This window comes from Hyaena hyaena, unplaced genomic scaffold (assembly GCF_003009895.1).
Source record: "Hyaena hyaena isolate Hyena2069 unplaced genomic scaffold, ASM300989v1 scaffold_217, whole genome shotgun sequence".
NCBI lineage: Eukaryota > Metazoa > Chordata > Mammalia > Carnivora > Hyaenidae > Hyaena > Hyaena hyaena.
Genome location: NW_024080849.1, coordinates 1324235 through 1340539, shown reverse-complemented (window position 1 = coordinate 1340539; position 16305 = coordinate 1324235). Strand labels below are relative to the sequence as shown.

The window sequence follows — 16305 nt, the reverse complement described above, 5'->3', positions numbered from 1 at the left end:
CTTGAGCACCCAGGGGAGCGGATTCTCTCTTCGTCAGGGTCAGGCCTATCTGCTCACATGTACACTATATACAAGCACCACATCCCTTATCCTTAATTCAGAAAGCTAGATTTTACACAAGATAGTAGCAGAGTCTCAGAGCTGCAAACCCTGATCTGAATGGAAAGGATTCGTTTTTATTTTTCTCACTCACTTCAAATATTCATTATCTTGTTGTTCTAAGAATATTCATGTGCCTGAGTATGGGGCGGTCCCCCGAACTAAGTAGGTGCTTTGTAACATGCCTAGAGGAAAGAGTTAATACTACCTTTCTAAAACCTAAAAATGTTTAATTCCAAAAGACATCGGACTGAAGAGTGTTTGCAAAACACATGGTGGAGTGATAGTGTGGGCGGGCCCTGCTGATAAGCAGAGTAGGGATGTCACCTGTCACGGACCTGCTGGTCTAGAGGCCTTCCTCCAGCAAGTGGCCCCTTCTGGCTATAGGAGCAAGGCACCTGGGCGGCTCAGTCAGCGAAGCGTCCGACTTCAGCTCAGGTCATGATCTTGCAGCTCGTGGGTTCAAGCCCCACATAGGGCTCTGTGCTGACAGCTCAGAGCCTGCAGCCTGCTTCAGATTCTTGTCTCCATCTCTCTCTGCCCCTCCCCCATTCGTGCTCTGTCTCTCATATAAATAAACATTAAAAAAATTTTTTAAAAAGATGGCTTAAGAGCCACAATGCTAGTTTATTCCATTAGACATTCATTTCTTTGTTAATTCATATACCTTCTTGCATCTCTACTTTGCAACAACTAACCCTAAGAAGCTGGAGAAAACACACACAAGTATATAGACTACCCAGAAAATGGTCATGGTAGCATTTGGATAATACATTTCAAAACATGATGTATCTATTAAAAAGCAAATTAAAGCAAATTAACGTTCATCGAGATGATGGAATACCATGGTGCCATTTAAAAACAATATTTTCAGGGCACCTGAGTGGCTCAGTCAGTTAAGCGTCTGACTTCGGCCCAGGTCATGATCTCACGGTTCGTGGGTTTGAGCCCTGCGTCGGGCTCTGTGCTGATGGCTAGCTCAGAGCCTGGAGCCTGCTTCGGATTCTGTGTCTCCCTCTCTCTCTGACCCTCCCCTGCTCATGCTGTCTCTCTCTCTCAGAAATAAATAAAACATTAAAAAATAAAAATAAATAAAAACGATACTAAGGCAAAAGAATGCTTACATTCTAATCATTTATCTAAAATAATCTAAAACCTGAAAGTGTTCAACTCCTCTTCCCCTCCCCTCCCATCTTCTCAACACTTCTTTCTCAATCAGTTAAGTAACACACCCAGGTAGAGACCTGAGTCATACATGACTTCCCCCCAGTTGTTAGGTTGGATCGGCTCACACAGCTTGTTAGATGGGGCCCGGAAGTAGGCAGTGGAAAGCCTTCCCCAAATTAAATTGCAAGCAACAGACCCATATCCTTCAGAAGGATAAGGGATTGTTCTCTTGACCCAACACTGGAAAGCCCAGATCCTTCCTCGTCAGCCTCCTCGGGACCGTCCCGCCCCCCGCGCACGGAGCCGGGTCCTGAAGCAGCTCCAGGCAGCCGTGTGACACAGCGGAGACTCAGGGTGATGCTTCCAGATTCTGCGTGCTCGCGCGCCGGCCTCTGCGACCGGCCTGGACACTTCTCAGCGGCATGAAACCGAGTTTTCTAGTTCCTTGGAAATGCTCCGTAGACGCCTTTCTCAAATCTTAATGTGCCCGAGACGCCAGGAGTACCTGTTGAAACTGCAGATTGCCGGGCCCCCTCACCGCAGGGGGCGCGGAGGCGGGCGCGGCGTGCGTTCTGTTTCAGGTTCTGACCCAGGGCCCAGTGTGGCCAAGGTCTCGTATGACATCTGACGCTTTCTAAACTGAAAAGAAGGGCCTCATGGGCGCTCCCTTCCCCAAAACACTGTGCATCTTTGGGAGGAACAGGCTAGACACCACTCGCCTCTCAACCACAGCATCTGATGAGGCACAGCAAGCGCAGGTGGCCCCTCTGTAAGAACAGATACTGGAGGGATGGAGGGAGGGAGGGGTAGAGGAAAGGGGGGATAGAGGGATGGGGGTAGGGGGGTGGAGGGATGGGGGATGGCGGGATGGAAGGAGGGAGGGAAGAGGGAGACGCTTTCAGGGAGGCAGTTTCAAATTATTCTCTCCACTTTATCAAATGTAAAATCCTTCCATCAGCTCCCCTCTAGAAAAGGACCAGTGTGGTAGCTAAGAGCATGGATTTAAGAGCCAGAGTGCCTGGGTTCACGCCATTTAACCCCTGGGCAAGTTACCTTATCACTACCCCCCTCCCTGCCCCCGCCCCATGCCTAGGTTTCCTCTCCTGTGCAATAAATTAACAAATAGATATCCCCTTTAGGACTCTGATGAGGATGAAATGAGATGGTACAGGCAGCACCTGCCACACGGACGGCCATGCAGTGCGGGCACGGAGATGCCAGGTGCACCGGAGCACAGGACAAGGAGGCCAGGCTCTCCGCCAGCGTTGCGATACCACCCGGAGTTGGGATCTGTGCATCTGGACCCCCGCGAGAGGCGTCACCACGGCCAAGAGTGTTTAAGACCTCACTTAGCCCAGGCTTCTTGTTCTACAGGTGGGGGAACCCGTTGCTAAACCAGTCTCATTTGTATCTGTACAACAGAATATAACGCTTTAAAGACTGTAAAGGTCTAGCGGGATATAACAGTAATTTGAAAGGAAGAGCTCGCATCATCTTCCGTGGTGTTAGAGCTCACTTCACCGGAGAGAAGCTTTCTGGCGGCCTCATTACACCACCGTGGCCAGCCAGCAAACCTCAAGAGCCTGTCCTGCTCAGCGAAAAGTATGCGAACCCTCCTGTGGCATCGGGGTCGGAGCTCCTATGACTCAGATCTCTGTCTAGAACTTTCATAGCCCTGCACCACCCATGGGACTTCCCACGGCTAACTCTAACAAATGCTAGTTACATCCGTACCTGAAGCAGTTTTAAACTGGCAGGAAATGCACTTCCTTCACCCCTCAGAGAGCCTCATCAATTTCTAATTAATGGATTCAGCTCGCATGTGATCACATTTGTATATTTCTATTAACTTGAACCAAAAGTCATGTCGTTTTAGATTATTTAAGGAGAGAGCAGTCAATTTTACTTATTTGGACATCAACATCTTTAATGTAGCTTTAAAAAAAGAAAGCAAGACCCAATGAACACTGGTGGTGGAAATTTGAAGGGGATTTTGAGGGAAGAAGGAAACCAAGTATCAACTTACACACAGAAGGAAGTGAATGGCCACAGATGGCTTGAATTTAGGGGGTGCCAGGAAATCCCCCTGCCTAAAATATCCTTTCTGAAAATCTCCCGTTGAGCCCCGTGTCTCCGGAAGATCACCAAGTCACTTAAATATTAACATGCCCTGAAGGAAGTATGCTTTCCTCATTTCCCCATGAAAAAGTATGACTGATCATTTTCTCAGGTGTGAAGCATCAAATCTTAAGTCATCTTATGTCTTTTTATAACCAAAGTCGAATTATTTCATTGGCTCTTTCTTAGAAATATATTCCCTTTCTTCCCTTTCCAAATACCTACTAGCAACACCTCTGTCTCCCTGGATGGTCACAGCAGCTTACAAACTGGTGTCTCCTCTCTCTCTAATTTACCATAAACACCTACCATCCGATTAATCATCTGAAAATAGATTTTATCAAGTTACTTATCCGCTCCAGTACTGCCTACCGTGGCCCCCCACTGCTACAGGCTAAAATCCAGACTCTCAAGCCGGACACTGGGGCTCCACATTTAACGCTGCCTATATCACTGCTTCCTGATCAAAACTCACCTCCCCTGTACTCTGGCAAATTAAGCTTCCTAAGGGCTATCTGGTTGATCTGACTACTGAAATCAAGCACCTTTGTTGAATTACTATGGAATTCTAAAAATTAAATTATTTTTCAACATTTCATTGAGATTATAATAAAGAGAAACTGATTCAAGTGTTTTAGCTGTTTTACAAACCCTATGATATGACTCTTAACATGCATGCTATTATTAAATAGAATAGAGAGCCCGGAAATGGACCCACAAATGTATGGCCAACTGATCTTCGACAAAGCAGGGAAGAGTATCTGATGGAAGAAAGACAGTCTCTTCTGCAAATGGTGCTGGGAGAACTGGACAGCAACACACAGAAGAATGAAACTGGACCACTCTCTTACACCATATACAAGAATAAACTCAGAATGGACAAAAGACCTAAATATGAGATAGGACACCATCAAAATCCTATAGGAGAAAACAGGCAGCAACCTTTTGACATTGGCCACAGCAACTTCTTACTTGACACATCTCCAGAGGCAAGGGAAACCAAAGCAAAAATGAACTATTGGGACCTCATCAAGATACAAAGCTTCTGCACAGAGAAGGAAACAATCAGCAAAAGGCAACCAACGGAATGGGAGAAGATCCTTACAAATGACATATTGGATAAAGGGTTAGTATCCAAAACCCATAAAGAAATTACCAAACTCAACACCTAAAAAACAAATAGTGCAGTGAAGAAATGGGCAAGACATGAATAGACACTTCTCCAAAGAAGACATCCAGATGGCCAACCAACACATGAAGAGATGCTCAACATCACTCATCACCGGGGAAATACAGATCAAAACCACAATGAGATACCACCTCACACGGGTCTAAGTGGCTAAAATTAACAACACAAGAAACAACAGGTGTCGGTGAAGATGCAGAGAAAGGGGAATCCTCTTGCATTGTTGGTGGGACTGCAAACTGGTGCAGCTGCTCTGGAAAACAGTATGGAGGGTCCTCAAAAAATTAAAAATAAAACTGTCCTGTGACCCAGCAATTGCACTTGTAGGTATTTATTCAGAGGATACAAAAATGCTTATTTGAAGGCACACATGCACTCCAATGTTTATAGCAGTGCTATCAACAATAGCCAAGTATGGAAAGAGCCCAAATGTCCACTGACTAATGAATGGATAGAGAAGATGTGGTGTCTTGCCATTTCCAACAATGTGGATGGAACTAGAGGGCATTATGCTAAGCAAAAGAAGTCAGTCAGAGAAAGACATATCATGTGATTTCATTCGTATGTGGAATTTAAGAAACACAACAGATGAACATAGGGGAAGGGAAGGAAAAATAAGATAAAAACAGGGAGGAAGGCAAAACCATTAAGAGACACTTTTTCCCCCCTCTTAGGAATAATTTGTTTTATTAAAAAGAAACTCTCAAATACAGAGAACAAACTGAGGGTTGCTGGCGGGTGTTGGCTGAGGGGTTGGGCTAGATGGGGGATGGGCACTGAAGAGGGCACTTGTTGGGATAAGCATTGGGTGTTATATGTAAGTGATGAATCACTGGGCTCCACTCCTGAAACCAATACTACACTGTATGTTAACTAACTTGAATTTAAATTAAAAAAATGGATTCCATTCTTATCTAGATTCAAAAGCAATCTTTGTAGTTGCTGGCTCTATAAACTGCCAGATTCCCATCCTGCATGTTTTGAAACTTCTGCTTCATCAACGGCATCCATGGTTCTCACAGGATGCCTGCGTACCCTGCCCAAACTTCACTCTTCTACATGGAGTTGACCTTCTGGACAAACCGGCCACCCAGGCTAAGAGCACCCATTTCTGTCAGCTGTACCTCCCATGGCCCAACCACCTGGTTTGATTGCTTTCATTTCCATAACAAATATTTGTGGAATGCCTACTGCCTACTGAAGTCCCTTACTGAGCTCTGGGGCTATAAGGATAGACAAGAGAGAAATTCTCTCTCCCTCCTAATGTCTTCAGCAGAGCGGGCAGGTGAACTGGTGAATAGCAGCTGTTTATCCAGCTCGCCATCCCGCCCCGTTCCACCAAGACTGCCTCCAACAGGACTTGGAGGGCTCAGACTTCAACTTCTGCATTGGACTTTCTGCCTCTACTCCATCCCCTGGAAACCACCTTACACACTTGGCCGATGGTTGGATCTTCCTAAAATGCCTTTGGCCTAGAGGCGGTAGGGCGAGAACAACACCTTCTTCTAGGAGAAAACAAGTGAACCTGAGACCCCATAGAGGGGAGAGATGGGTACAGGCTCAGCTGGGAATGCTGGGGGAAGGGCGGGGGGGGGCGAGTGGGTAGCACAGAAAAGTCAGCCAAAAGGCAAGGGCAACCCTAGGATACCTGAGAACAAAAAGAGGAGGTCATGGATGTTAGATGCCATACAGCCTTGCAGGCCATTACAGATCAGAGTGGGGGGGGGGGGGGGGCCTAGAAGGCTCTAAGCAGATGAATGGCATGCCCTGGCTTCTGTTTGAAGATCACTCTGGCTGCTTGTATTTAAAAACAAAGTGTGGTCAAAATAAACTATGTAAGTCAAAGCACTATGCTGTACACCTTAATCTTTACAGAGCTATATATGTCAATTATATCTCAATAAAAGGGGGGTGGGGAATTGGGCCAGGGTAGAAGCTGGGCAATCAGGTGGCCCCGGCAATCTAGGGTGACCAATCAGGTGGCCACAGTGATCTTGGGTGACCAATCAAGTGGCCGCAGCAATCTCAGGTGACTAATCAGGTGGCCGTGGCAATCTTCCAGCTGCAATGCAGCGGCCCTGGACCAACACCAGAGGAAGGGCTGAGAGGCGGTCAGATTCTGTGAAACCAAAAAATTTCCTGGTGGAATAAACATGGTGTTCAAGAGGAAGAGGAAGAGAAACACGGTGTCAAAGACGACATAAAGGTTTTAGCCTCAGCAAATGAAAGGATGGAAATGCCGCTAACCAGGCAGGGGAAGATTTGGGGAAGAACAGGGTTCAAAGGAAAGCTGACGAGCTCGCTCTTGGACACGTGGCTCAATTTGAAAGGCCAATCAGATGTCCGAGTGGAAATGCACGGTAGGCAGGAGAAACACAGGTAAGGCCTCAGTGGTGGTCTGGACTAGAGCTCTCAATCCGTGCACTATCAGCGATGAAATGATAGTAAAGCCCGACACGGGATGAGCACACCCACCTGGGTGTGAACGCGGACAGAGGACAGTGGCTTCCATCTTAAAGTCCCCAGTGCTCAGAGGTTGGCAAGACGTGGGAGCCAGCCAAGGCGGCTGAGAAGGGACAGCTGGGGAGTTAAAAGAAAACCGGAAGAGGGCAGGGAATGACCAGCCATGTCGGGTGCTGCCGAGTGGCAGGAAAGATGTGGCTTGAGTGTGAGCGGGTCTCTGGATTCATTAACGGGGGTATCAAGAGCTTTGGCCTGGTGACGGAGTGAAAGCCTGTTCGGAGTGGGGTCAAGTGAACAGGAGAAAGGGGTTTATAAAGCAAACACAGACAACTCTTGAAGGAGAGTTTCTACAAACTCAAGAGAGCAAGTGGGCGGTAGTTGGGGGGTGGAGGGGGCATGAGTATCTGATGGGATACCGCCTGCCAGTGGGGACCAGCTGGCAGCTCACGGAGGAGATCACTGCAGGAACACAGCAGCCGTCCCCTGAGCACAGGGGGGCTCGGGGCACAGTGGAGGGCGTGGTCCTCTGTGACCAGGAAGAGACAGCAGGCTCAAGGGCAGGTGGGCTGAGGGTGATGTCCTGTGGAATGTGTCCTCTGAGTGCCTTCTCTTCCACAGTGAGACCGGAAGCAAAGGCTTCCACTGAGAAGTGGGTCTGGGGGTGTGTGGAGGGGCATTGGAGCCTTGAGAAGAGGGGACATGTTGGACTTGACTGAGGCAGGTGACTGGAACCTAACGTGGGGGACTATGCGAGGTGATGGGTTTCTCTGCGGCCATGGTGTGGGAGCATGGAATAGACCAGCACACTGGACTGAACCCAGGTGGACATGCCATGTGAGTCCGACCTATTTGAAAAGGAGCCAGGACATCAGAATTGGCAAAGAGGAAGTCAAACTTTCACTCTTCGCAGATGACATGATACTCTACATAGAAAACCCGACAGACTCCACCAGAAGCCTACTAGAACTGATCCAAGAATTCAGCCAAGTTGCAGGGTACAAAATCAACGTACAGAAATCGGTTGCATTTTTATACACCAACAATGAAGCAACAGAAAGAGAAATCAAGAAACTGATCCCATTCACAATTGCACAAAAAACCATAAAATACCTCGGAATAAACCTAACCAAGGATACAAGAGATCTCTATGATGAAAACTATAGAAAACTTATGAGGAAATTGAAGACACAAAGAAATGGAAAAACATTCCATGCTCATGGATAGGAAGAATAAATATAGTTAAGATGTCATTACTACCTAAAGCACTCTACACATTCAATGCAATTCCAATCAAAATTGCACCAGCATACTTCTCAAAACTAGAACAAACTATCCAAAAATTTGTATGGAACCACAAAAGACCCCGAATAGCCAAAGTAATACTGAAAAATAAAACCAAAACGGGAGGTATCACCATCCCAGACTTTAGCCTCTACTACAAAGCTGTTATCCTCAAGACAGTATGGTATTGGCACAAAAACAGACACATAGACCAATGGAACAGAATTGAGAACTCAGAAGTGGACCCAAAAGTATACAGCCAACTGATCTTTGACAAAGCAGGAAAGAATATCCAATGGAAAAAAGACAGCCTTTTTAACAGATGGTGTTGGGAGAATTGGACAGCAACATGCAGAAGAATGAAACTAGATCATTTTCTCACACCATGCACAAAAATCAATTCAAAATGGATAAAGGACCTGAACGTGAGACAGGAAACTATCAACACCCTAGAGGAGAAAGCAGGAAACATCCTCCTTGACCTCCACCGCAGCAACTTCTTACTTGACACATCCCCAAAAGCAAGGGAATCAAGAGCAAAAATAAACTGTTGGGACCTCATCAAGATTAAAAGCTTCTGCACAGCTAAGGAAACAACCCAGAAAATTAATAGGCAACCAACGGAATGGGAAAAGATAGTTGCAAATGACATATCAGATAAAGGGTTAATATCCAGAATCTATAAGGAACTCACCAAACTACACGCCCGAAAAACAAACAACCCAGTGAAGAAATGGGCAGAAGACATGAACAGACACTTCTCCAAAGAGGACATCCAGATGGCCAACAGACACATGAAACGATGCTCAGCATCCCTCCTCATCAGGGAAATACAAATCAAAACCACACTGAGATACCACCTCACGCCAGTCAGAGTGGCTAAAATGAGCAAATCAGAGAACTCGAGATGCTGGCGAGGATGTGGAGACACGGGCACCCTCCTACACTGTTGGTGGGAATGTAAACTGGTACAGCCCCTCTGGAAAACAGTGTGGAGGTTCCTCAGGAAACTAACACTAGAACTCCCCTATGACCCAGCAATAGCACTGCTAGGAATTTACCCAAGGGATACAGAAATGCTGAGGCATAGGAGCACATGTACCCCAATGTTCATAGCAGCACTCTCCACAATAGCTAAAACATGGAAAGAGCCTAAGTGTCCATCAACAGATGAATGGATCAAGAAGATGTGGTTTATCTATACCATGGAATACTACATGGCAATGAGAAACAATGAAATCTGGCCATGTGTAGCAACATGGATGGACCTTGAGGGTGTTATGCTGAGCGAAATAAGTCAGGCAGAGAAGGACAAATATTACATGTTTGCACGTATAGGAGGATTAGGAGGAACTTGACGGAGGAACAAGGGGGAGAAGAAGGGCGGAAATGGTGGGGGAAAGGGAGAGAGGCAAACCATGAGAGACTCTTGAATGCTGACAAAAACCGAGGACTGATGGATGTGGGGGGGAGGGGGGGATGGGCATGGAGGAGGGCACTTTGGGGATGAGCACTGAGTGTTATGTGGAAACTAATTTGACAATAAACTATTTGTAAAAAAAAAAAAAAATCAGGTGATCATCACTAATAAATAAATAAATAAATAAATAAAAATAAAAAGGAGCCAGGAAGCTACGCCGGTCTTCCAGTGAGCCCAGTGAGCGAGCATGCCTGGGCTGCCTCAGGAGGGTGGGAGCCATACAAAGTGACAGAATGGCAGAGCTGACCAGGGAAAGGGGTTTCACATGGCAGTGGGGGCACCGGGCGTGACACAGTGGAGGGCTTAGAATGAGTGGTGGTGACAACTTCTAGGCTCTATGTATGGGGTGGGGGTGGGAGGGAGGACAAGACCATCACAGGAAAGATCATGGACTCAGAAGCCAGGATATTAGAGTTATGTATTTAAATATTATAATCACTAAGAATTAATGACAGCCAGAACATCAGAAGTGGCAAAAGGGCGCCAGGCAGTCAGATGACCCAGAAACGTTGGGCTGTGCCCATGAGCCTACAGATGATAACAACATGGAAGGAGAAGAACCCAGAAGCACCGGCAAGAAGCAGGGAGGAAGGTGTACCCTCTCTCCGGTTCCAGTGTAAAGTGATATAAGAGAGGAAAAAAGAAATCCGCCTCCTGGGGTGGGGTGCAGGTGGAAACAGAGCATCATCTACCAAAGGGGCTCCAAGAGTTCTGAGCCCATTGCTACCATTCCATCCCTTTCCAGAATATTCCTAGTAAGACAAGTGATGCGGGTGGCAGGGGCCCCGCCCAGCTGGGGCTGCTCTCTCCGCCTTGGTCACATCCCCTCCTCAGAGGGTGATGAGGGGACAGAAACCAGCCCCTGTGTGCCAGACGGAGAGGAAACCTCTGACAGCCTAAGAGACCTAATCCTTTTATTCCTCATAAACCATTAATTTAAGTTAGTCTCTTAAAATAGTTGGCAATTTGCCATTTGAAACAAACCAACTTCTAGGATACTCACCAATCACTTGAAGATAGAACTTGGTATTGGTAATGCTCAGAGAGTCGACTTCGTACCAATCTTCATCCGATAATGTTAGATTGAAGATGGTGAGGTTTCCTGATTTGAGGTCTAGATGAACCCTATCTATGAAAGGTGGGTAAGCTTTGACGTGGGAGTCCTCCTCGTCCCACTGTATGACTTTATCTTTTCCTTTCTTCCACATAATCTCTTTAATGAGTACAGAGCCTGATGTGTACAAAGTCACGCTGTGGTTTACAGCTCCGTAGATGGTCTGGGTAGCACAGCTGGGGAACCCTAGGAGGGACAAAGAAATTGATTAGGAAAAACAACACGACTTTATTGATAATAGAAAGCCATCTTCCAAGATGCTCTTTGGGGTAAAAAAAAAAAAAAAAAAGTTAAATTTAGCAGAATGATTCATCAGCTACTTTCTGTGCTAACTTGATAAACCGCTGACAGAAAATACAGCAAGTAGAACATGCATGATCATGTGGCACTTACTCTTTACAGGGCGGGGGGGGGAGGGGATGAGGGATAGGGCTCACATAAATGCAAGAACTGGATTCAGTTTTCATGGAGCACCAAACCCATGCCAGGGACTGTGGGCGAGCCTGGGAACATGACAGCCGACCAGACAGGGGTCACTCTAGGCCCTCAGGAAGTCCCACTGTGTGGAGAAGACAAAGCAGGCCTGGGGAGCGGGGGCCGCCCCGTCGAGGGCCTTCCCCGGGAAGTCACGCTAACGCTGCACCAGGGGCATCCCTGAGGGACAAAAAGGGGAGCTGGCTGAGGAGAGGTAATCATTCTGATAGAGGAAGCAGCACCTCCAGAAAGGCAGCCCCTGAGTCAGGAAGGACCTAGGTATGTTTGAGGAGATCAGAGCAGCTCCTGATGGCTAGACAAAGACAGCAACTGAGTCATGGGGGCGGAATGAGGCTGGAGAGGTGAGCAAGGCCAGGTGACAATACACATTAGCGGGGGCCTGGGGGTGTCAGGTAAGACATGTGAGGGTTTGGGATTTATCCAAATGGGAAGAAAAAGCATAGGAAGCCTTTAAACACAAGACAGGCATGATGTAATTTAAGTTTCGGCAGACCTGCCGGCAGAGGGGAGCGTGCTTGCTGGGGACAGGCACGGAGCAGGGAAACCAGAATCAAGGTCAGTGCTGGAGGAGCACGGAGAGGGAGGACCGGAGAGACCAGACCAGGTTGTGGGCGGTGGGAACGGATAAAAAGGGCAGATTCAAGGGCTGCTTGGGAGAGAACGCAACAGGGATGAGTGGCTGCGGGGGAGGGGTTGGTGAGGGAGACGGAGGAGTTAATGGTGTCGGTCAAGCATCCTTCTTGGCTGGCTGACTGAGGCTCTCAGCTGAGATCAGAAACAATGACTGAGAAGCAAGTCAGGGGGCAAGACGCAGAGTGAGAGCTCGGGGACACTGGAGAGCTCATTCTAACCGTTGCCGTCCCCGCCGGACCCCGTTCAGTCAAGCACAGAAGCTAATGCTTCAAGCAGACACTCCTGCCTTCTCCACGCCAATCCAGTTGTTAACTATTTACCACCACCGCTAGATCGGGATAGCCAAAATGCGCTTAAACGCATCCGGTTCCAGACTTGACTTTCTTGTTAAGAGAGAAGAGAAGCTGGGGCGCCTGGGTGGCTTAGTCGGTTAAGCGTCCGACTTTCGCTTAGGTCATGATCTCGCGGTTCGTGGGTTCGGGCCCCGCGTCGGGCTCTGTGCTGACTGCCAGCTCAGAGCCTGGAGCCTGTTTCAGTCTGTGACTCCCTCTCTCTCTGACCCTCCCCTGCTCACACTGTCTCTCTCTCTCTCTCCTAGAAATAAATAAAAACATTAAAAAAAATTAAAAAAAAAAAAAAAAGAGAGAAGAGAAGCTGTTAAGGGAAAGGCATTAAAGACAAATTAAAACGTGAAGTTTTTGCCTGGTAGCAATCACAGTAATTGAAAGAGCACGGGAAAAACCAAAACTATCAAATAGACCAATTGTAGGCAGCCGTGTTCTGTGATTTCAAATAAGAAGGAACGATCTCCCGTTTGCCAATTGAGAGGATTTTTAGAACCCATCTCCCTTAATTAAGGGAGGCTGCCCACAGAAATAACACCAGCAGCCCTCGATGCTTTCGCTCATCATGCCCTCTCTCTTGCACTTGACTGGAGCACACGGGAAGGTGAATGAGAGGATTTGAGGAGTGAGGATCTATCCACAGCCACCAGTGGAGGCTCGAGGTGTCTTGTGAGTGAGTGACTGAGTTAGTGAATGAATGAATGAACGAATGAATATATGAGAGGAAGCTTGGCTGCATAAAGATGGATGGCTGCTGGCTTCCCGGGAAGAGACGATGTTTCCTGGCCTTGAAAACAGCAGGAAGAAAGAAGTCAAGGACGGAGCGAGACTGGCGAGAAGCATGGACAGGGGAGGGGGAGACCAGTCTGGGGCTGGAAGAAACTCTCAAAATTAGTGGAATTACCCCCATTTCTTCAGGTTTCCAAGATACATGAAGGAAAATGTCACCAAATTCCTGCTCGCTGCCCGTGGTGTGTTCGCGTACCTTCGTGTCCCTTTTCACAGCTCACCACACACTTCGCAGCAGTCGCGCAGGCAAGCAACCAGCCTCCGAGAGGCACGCCAACTGTCCAGAGTCATTCAGCGAGTTTATGGCAACAGAGGGACCAGGACACAGACGTGCTGGCTCTCTGAGCCCCCCATTCACAGCAGCACGGTCCTGTTACCCAGTGGGCGGCTCCAGTCTGTGGGGACTCTCCGTACCCCGGAACAAGACAGACGCAGTCCCTGCCCTCTCAGGGCTTACTTTGTATTAGGGAAGTTGGACCTTATCCAAATAACGAGACAGACACCCAGCTGCAGCTGTGATCAGTGCCACCAAATACAAGACCAGGTGTCTCCACGAGCAGCCGCTTGGGGGAGCCACTGAGGGGCGAGGGAAGGTCATAATCTCGCAGTTCGTGGGTTCAAGCCCCACGTTGGGCTCTGTGCTAACAGCTAGCTCAGAGCCTGAAGACTGCTTTGGATTCTGTGTCACCCTCTCTCTCTGACCCTCCCCTGCTCACACTGTCATGTTGTCTCTCTCTCAAAAATAAAAAATAAAACATTAAAAAAAAAACTATGTTAACGACTCTGAACATATCACTTGCTCTTCTTCCACCTGCTCGTATCATGAAATGAGATAAAGATATATCACATAGAATGTGTATATGCAAATGTATATGCAATTTGCCATGGTTTAACAAAAACATGGTCTTATGCACACATCTCTGCATTTTGCCCTTCCCATCAAGAATACTTCGTAAGAGTCCCACCCAACCCACTGGTACGGCAAGACTTTCTTCCTTTCAGTGGTTTCCTATTATGCCAGGGTAGGAATGAACCAGAATGAACCAGAACAAAGCGGCCATCCACGGCTGTCAAACACACGTTCGGTCCCTCGCTGCTGCTTCTACCGCAGTAACTGTAATAACGATTCCTCTGTACGAGTTTTTGTGGATTTGTGGTTTCACATCTATGGGAGAGAGTCCCAGGAGTGGGACTGAACCAAAGGGCAAACAAATTTTTTGTTTTAATAGGTGCTCCCACACTGCTTGCTTCTGCGTGTTACATCGCCAACAAGAACACCCAAGTCACCTTTTCCTTCTGCTCAGCAAGCATCCTGTGATTTTTTTTTTTGCACGTTTAATTATCAGACATAAAGCAACATTTCACTATTACCTGGATTTGCATTTTCCTGACCTCTGGACACTTAGGCATCTTTTCCATTTTTTGGTTATCTGGAGCTCCTTTTTTGAAAAATGTCTTTTTGCATCCTGCCATTTTTTCCCATTGGGTTGCTTGTCTTTTTCTCATCGAGGTTTAGGAGTTCCTTGTATGTTATCAATTTTTTGTTATCTGTATGATAATCTTCCCCCAAGGTGGGCGGTGGTGTCTTTCCCTAAGACAGGGGGCATGGAGGAGGGCCAGCTTTGGGCTGGAAGACCATGCTTCCAGTCTCAGACCCCACGTGGGCTCTAGGAGACACCAGTGGAGGTGCCCAGTAGGTTACTGGGCACACAGGTCGGGGGCTCACAAGAGCAGACAGGCTTGGGAATCACCACATCTGTAGTGGCCACTGTCTAGCATTCTATGCCCACAGCAAAGTCCTTTCTGTTGCACTTCTGAGACTAACCCGGAAATAAGTTGCTGATAGGACAATTGCCAATGAAAAAGAAGAATAGCAGCTGTTTCTCAAAGGTCAGACACACTGAGTGAATGAATCAATCAATGAATGAATCAGTGGATGAATGAATGAATGAACGAATGAATGAATTTGCACACAAATAGCAGGAAAGGAGTCAGCAGGAAGCGGGTTGCTTTGCAGATAAATGAGTGGTCAGAAGAGGGACCACGGTGACACCCACTTACCACGCCAGAAGGTAGAAGGGAAGGTGCCCAGACTTGCATCCAGATGTGCCCAGCTGAACTCTCAAAAGCCTTCCAAACTAGGCTTCCTCGGCTGTAAAATGTAAATCAGAATGCCTACCACAAAGGATTGTTTTGAGGTTTGAAGAAGATCGAGCGTCCTCAGGGGCACCTGTGTGGCTCCGATGGTTAAGCGGCATCCTCTTGGTTTGGGCTCAAGGTCATGATCTCAAGGTTTCCTGAGTTCAAACCCTGTGTCGGGCTCTGTGCTAATAGCACGGGGCCCACTTGGGATTCTCTCTCTGCCCCTCCCCCACTCTGTCTCTGTCGCCCTCAAAAATAAATAAAAACGAAAAGATTGAGGGTTTTTAGATAATAGCTGACATGAAGTAGGCTTCCAACAGGGCTTTCCTTCTTTCCCTTTCCGTGAGTCAGGCCACATCAAGGCCTTTGTTGTACGTGATCGTGGCTGGGTGAGAACTTTCATCATCTCACCTAGCGTGAGCTTTCATCATTTAAAATGAGAGAGAGGGAGGGGTGCCTGGGTGGCTGTCAGTCAAGCATCTGACTTCAGCTCAGGTCATGATCTCATGGTTCATGGGTTTGAGCCCTGCCGTCGGGCTCTGTGCTGACAGCTCAGAGCCTAGAGCCTGTTTCAGACTCTGTGTCTCCCTCTCCCTCTGACCCTCCCCTGTTCATGCTGTCTCTCTCTCTCTCTCAGAAATAAATAAAACATTAAAAATAAATAAATAAAATGAGAGAGAGGGAGGGAGAGAAAACAGGTATCAGTGATTGCCTAAACAAACATTTCACGCTAGCCAGAATTTTTTTATTTGTATTGCAGAGTACTGAGTGATCTTTTAAAGATATGAGGGTACCTCAATGCCTCGAGATAGAGGGATCATATACTTAAAAACAGCTCCAACTCCAAGTATTTTGTTGCAGGATCTTTACAAGGCACCATCACCACACCCAATTTTGATAATTCTTCTCATATGGCTTGAAGCCAGGAGTGGGACCCAGATATTTTGCAGATGAAGTGCCCCGATTTTCGACTTAGAAAACATGGTCACTGGAA

General features: G+C 47.3%; 1 protein-coding gene across 4 annotated transcripts in view; it reads right to left on the bottom strand.

The window, feature by feature from the left end:
• CD58 (CD58 molecule) overlaps window positions 1-16305 on the bottom strand; it is a 42527-nt gene that overhangs the window by 14497 nt on the left and 11725 nt on the right. For all 4 annotated transcript variants that reach the window (XM_039242782.1, XM_039242781.1, XM_039242780.1 and 1 more), the window contains exon 2: window positions 10798-11094. In XM_039242782.1, the coding sequence (XP_039098713.1) occupies window positions 10798-11094 (297 nt within the window). The remainder of the gene's footprint in view (window positions 1-10797; window positions 11095-16305) is intronic.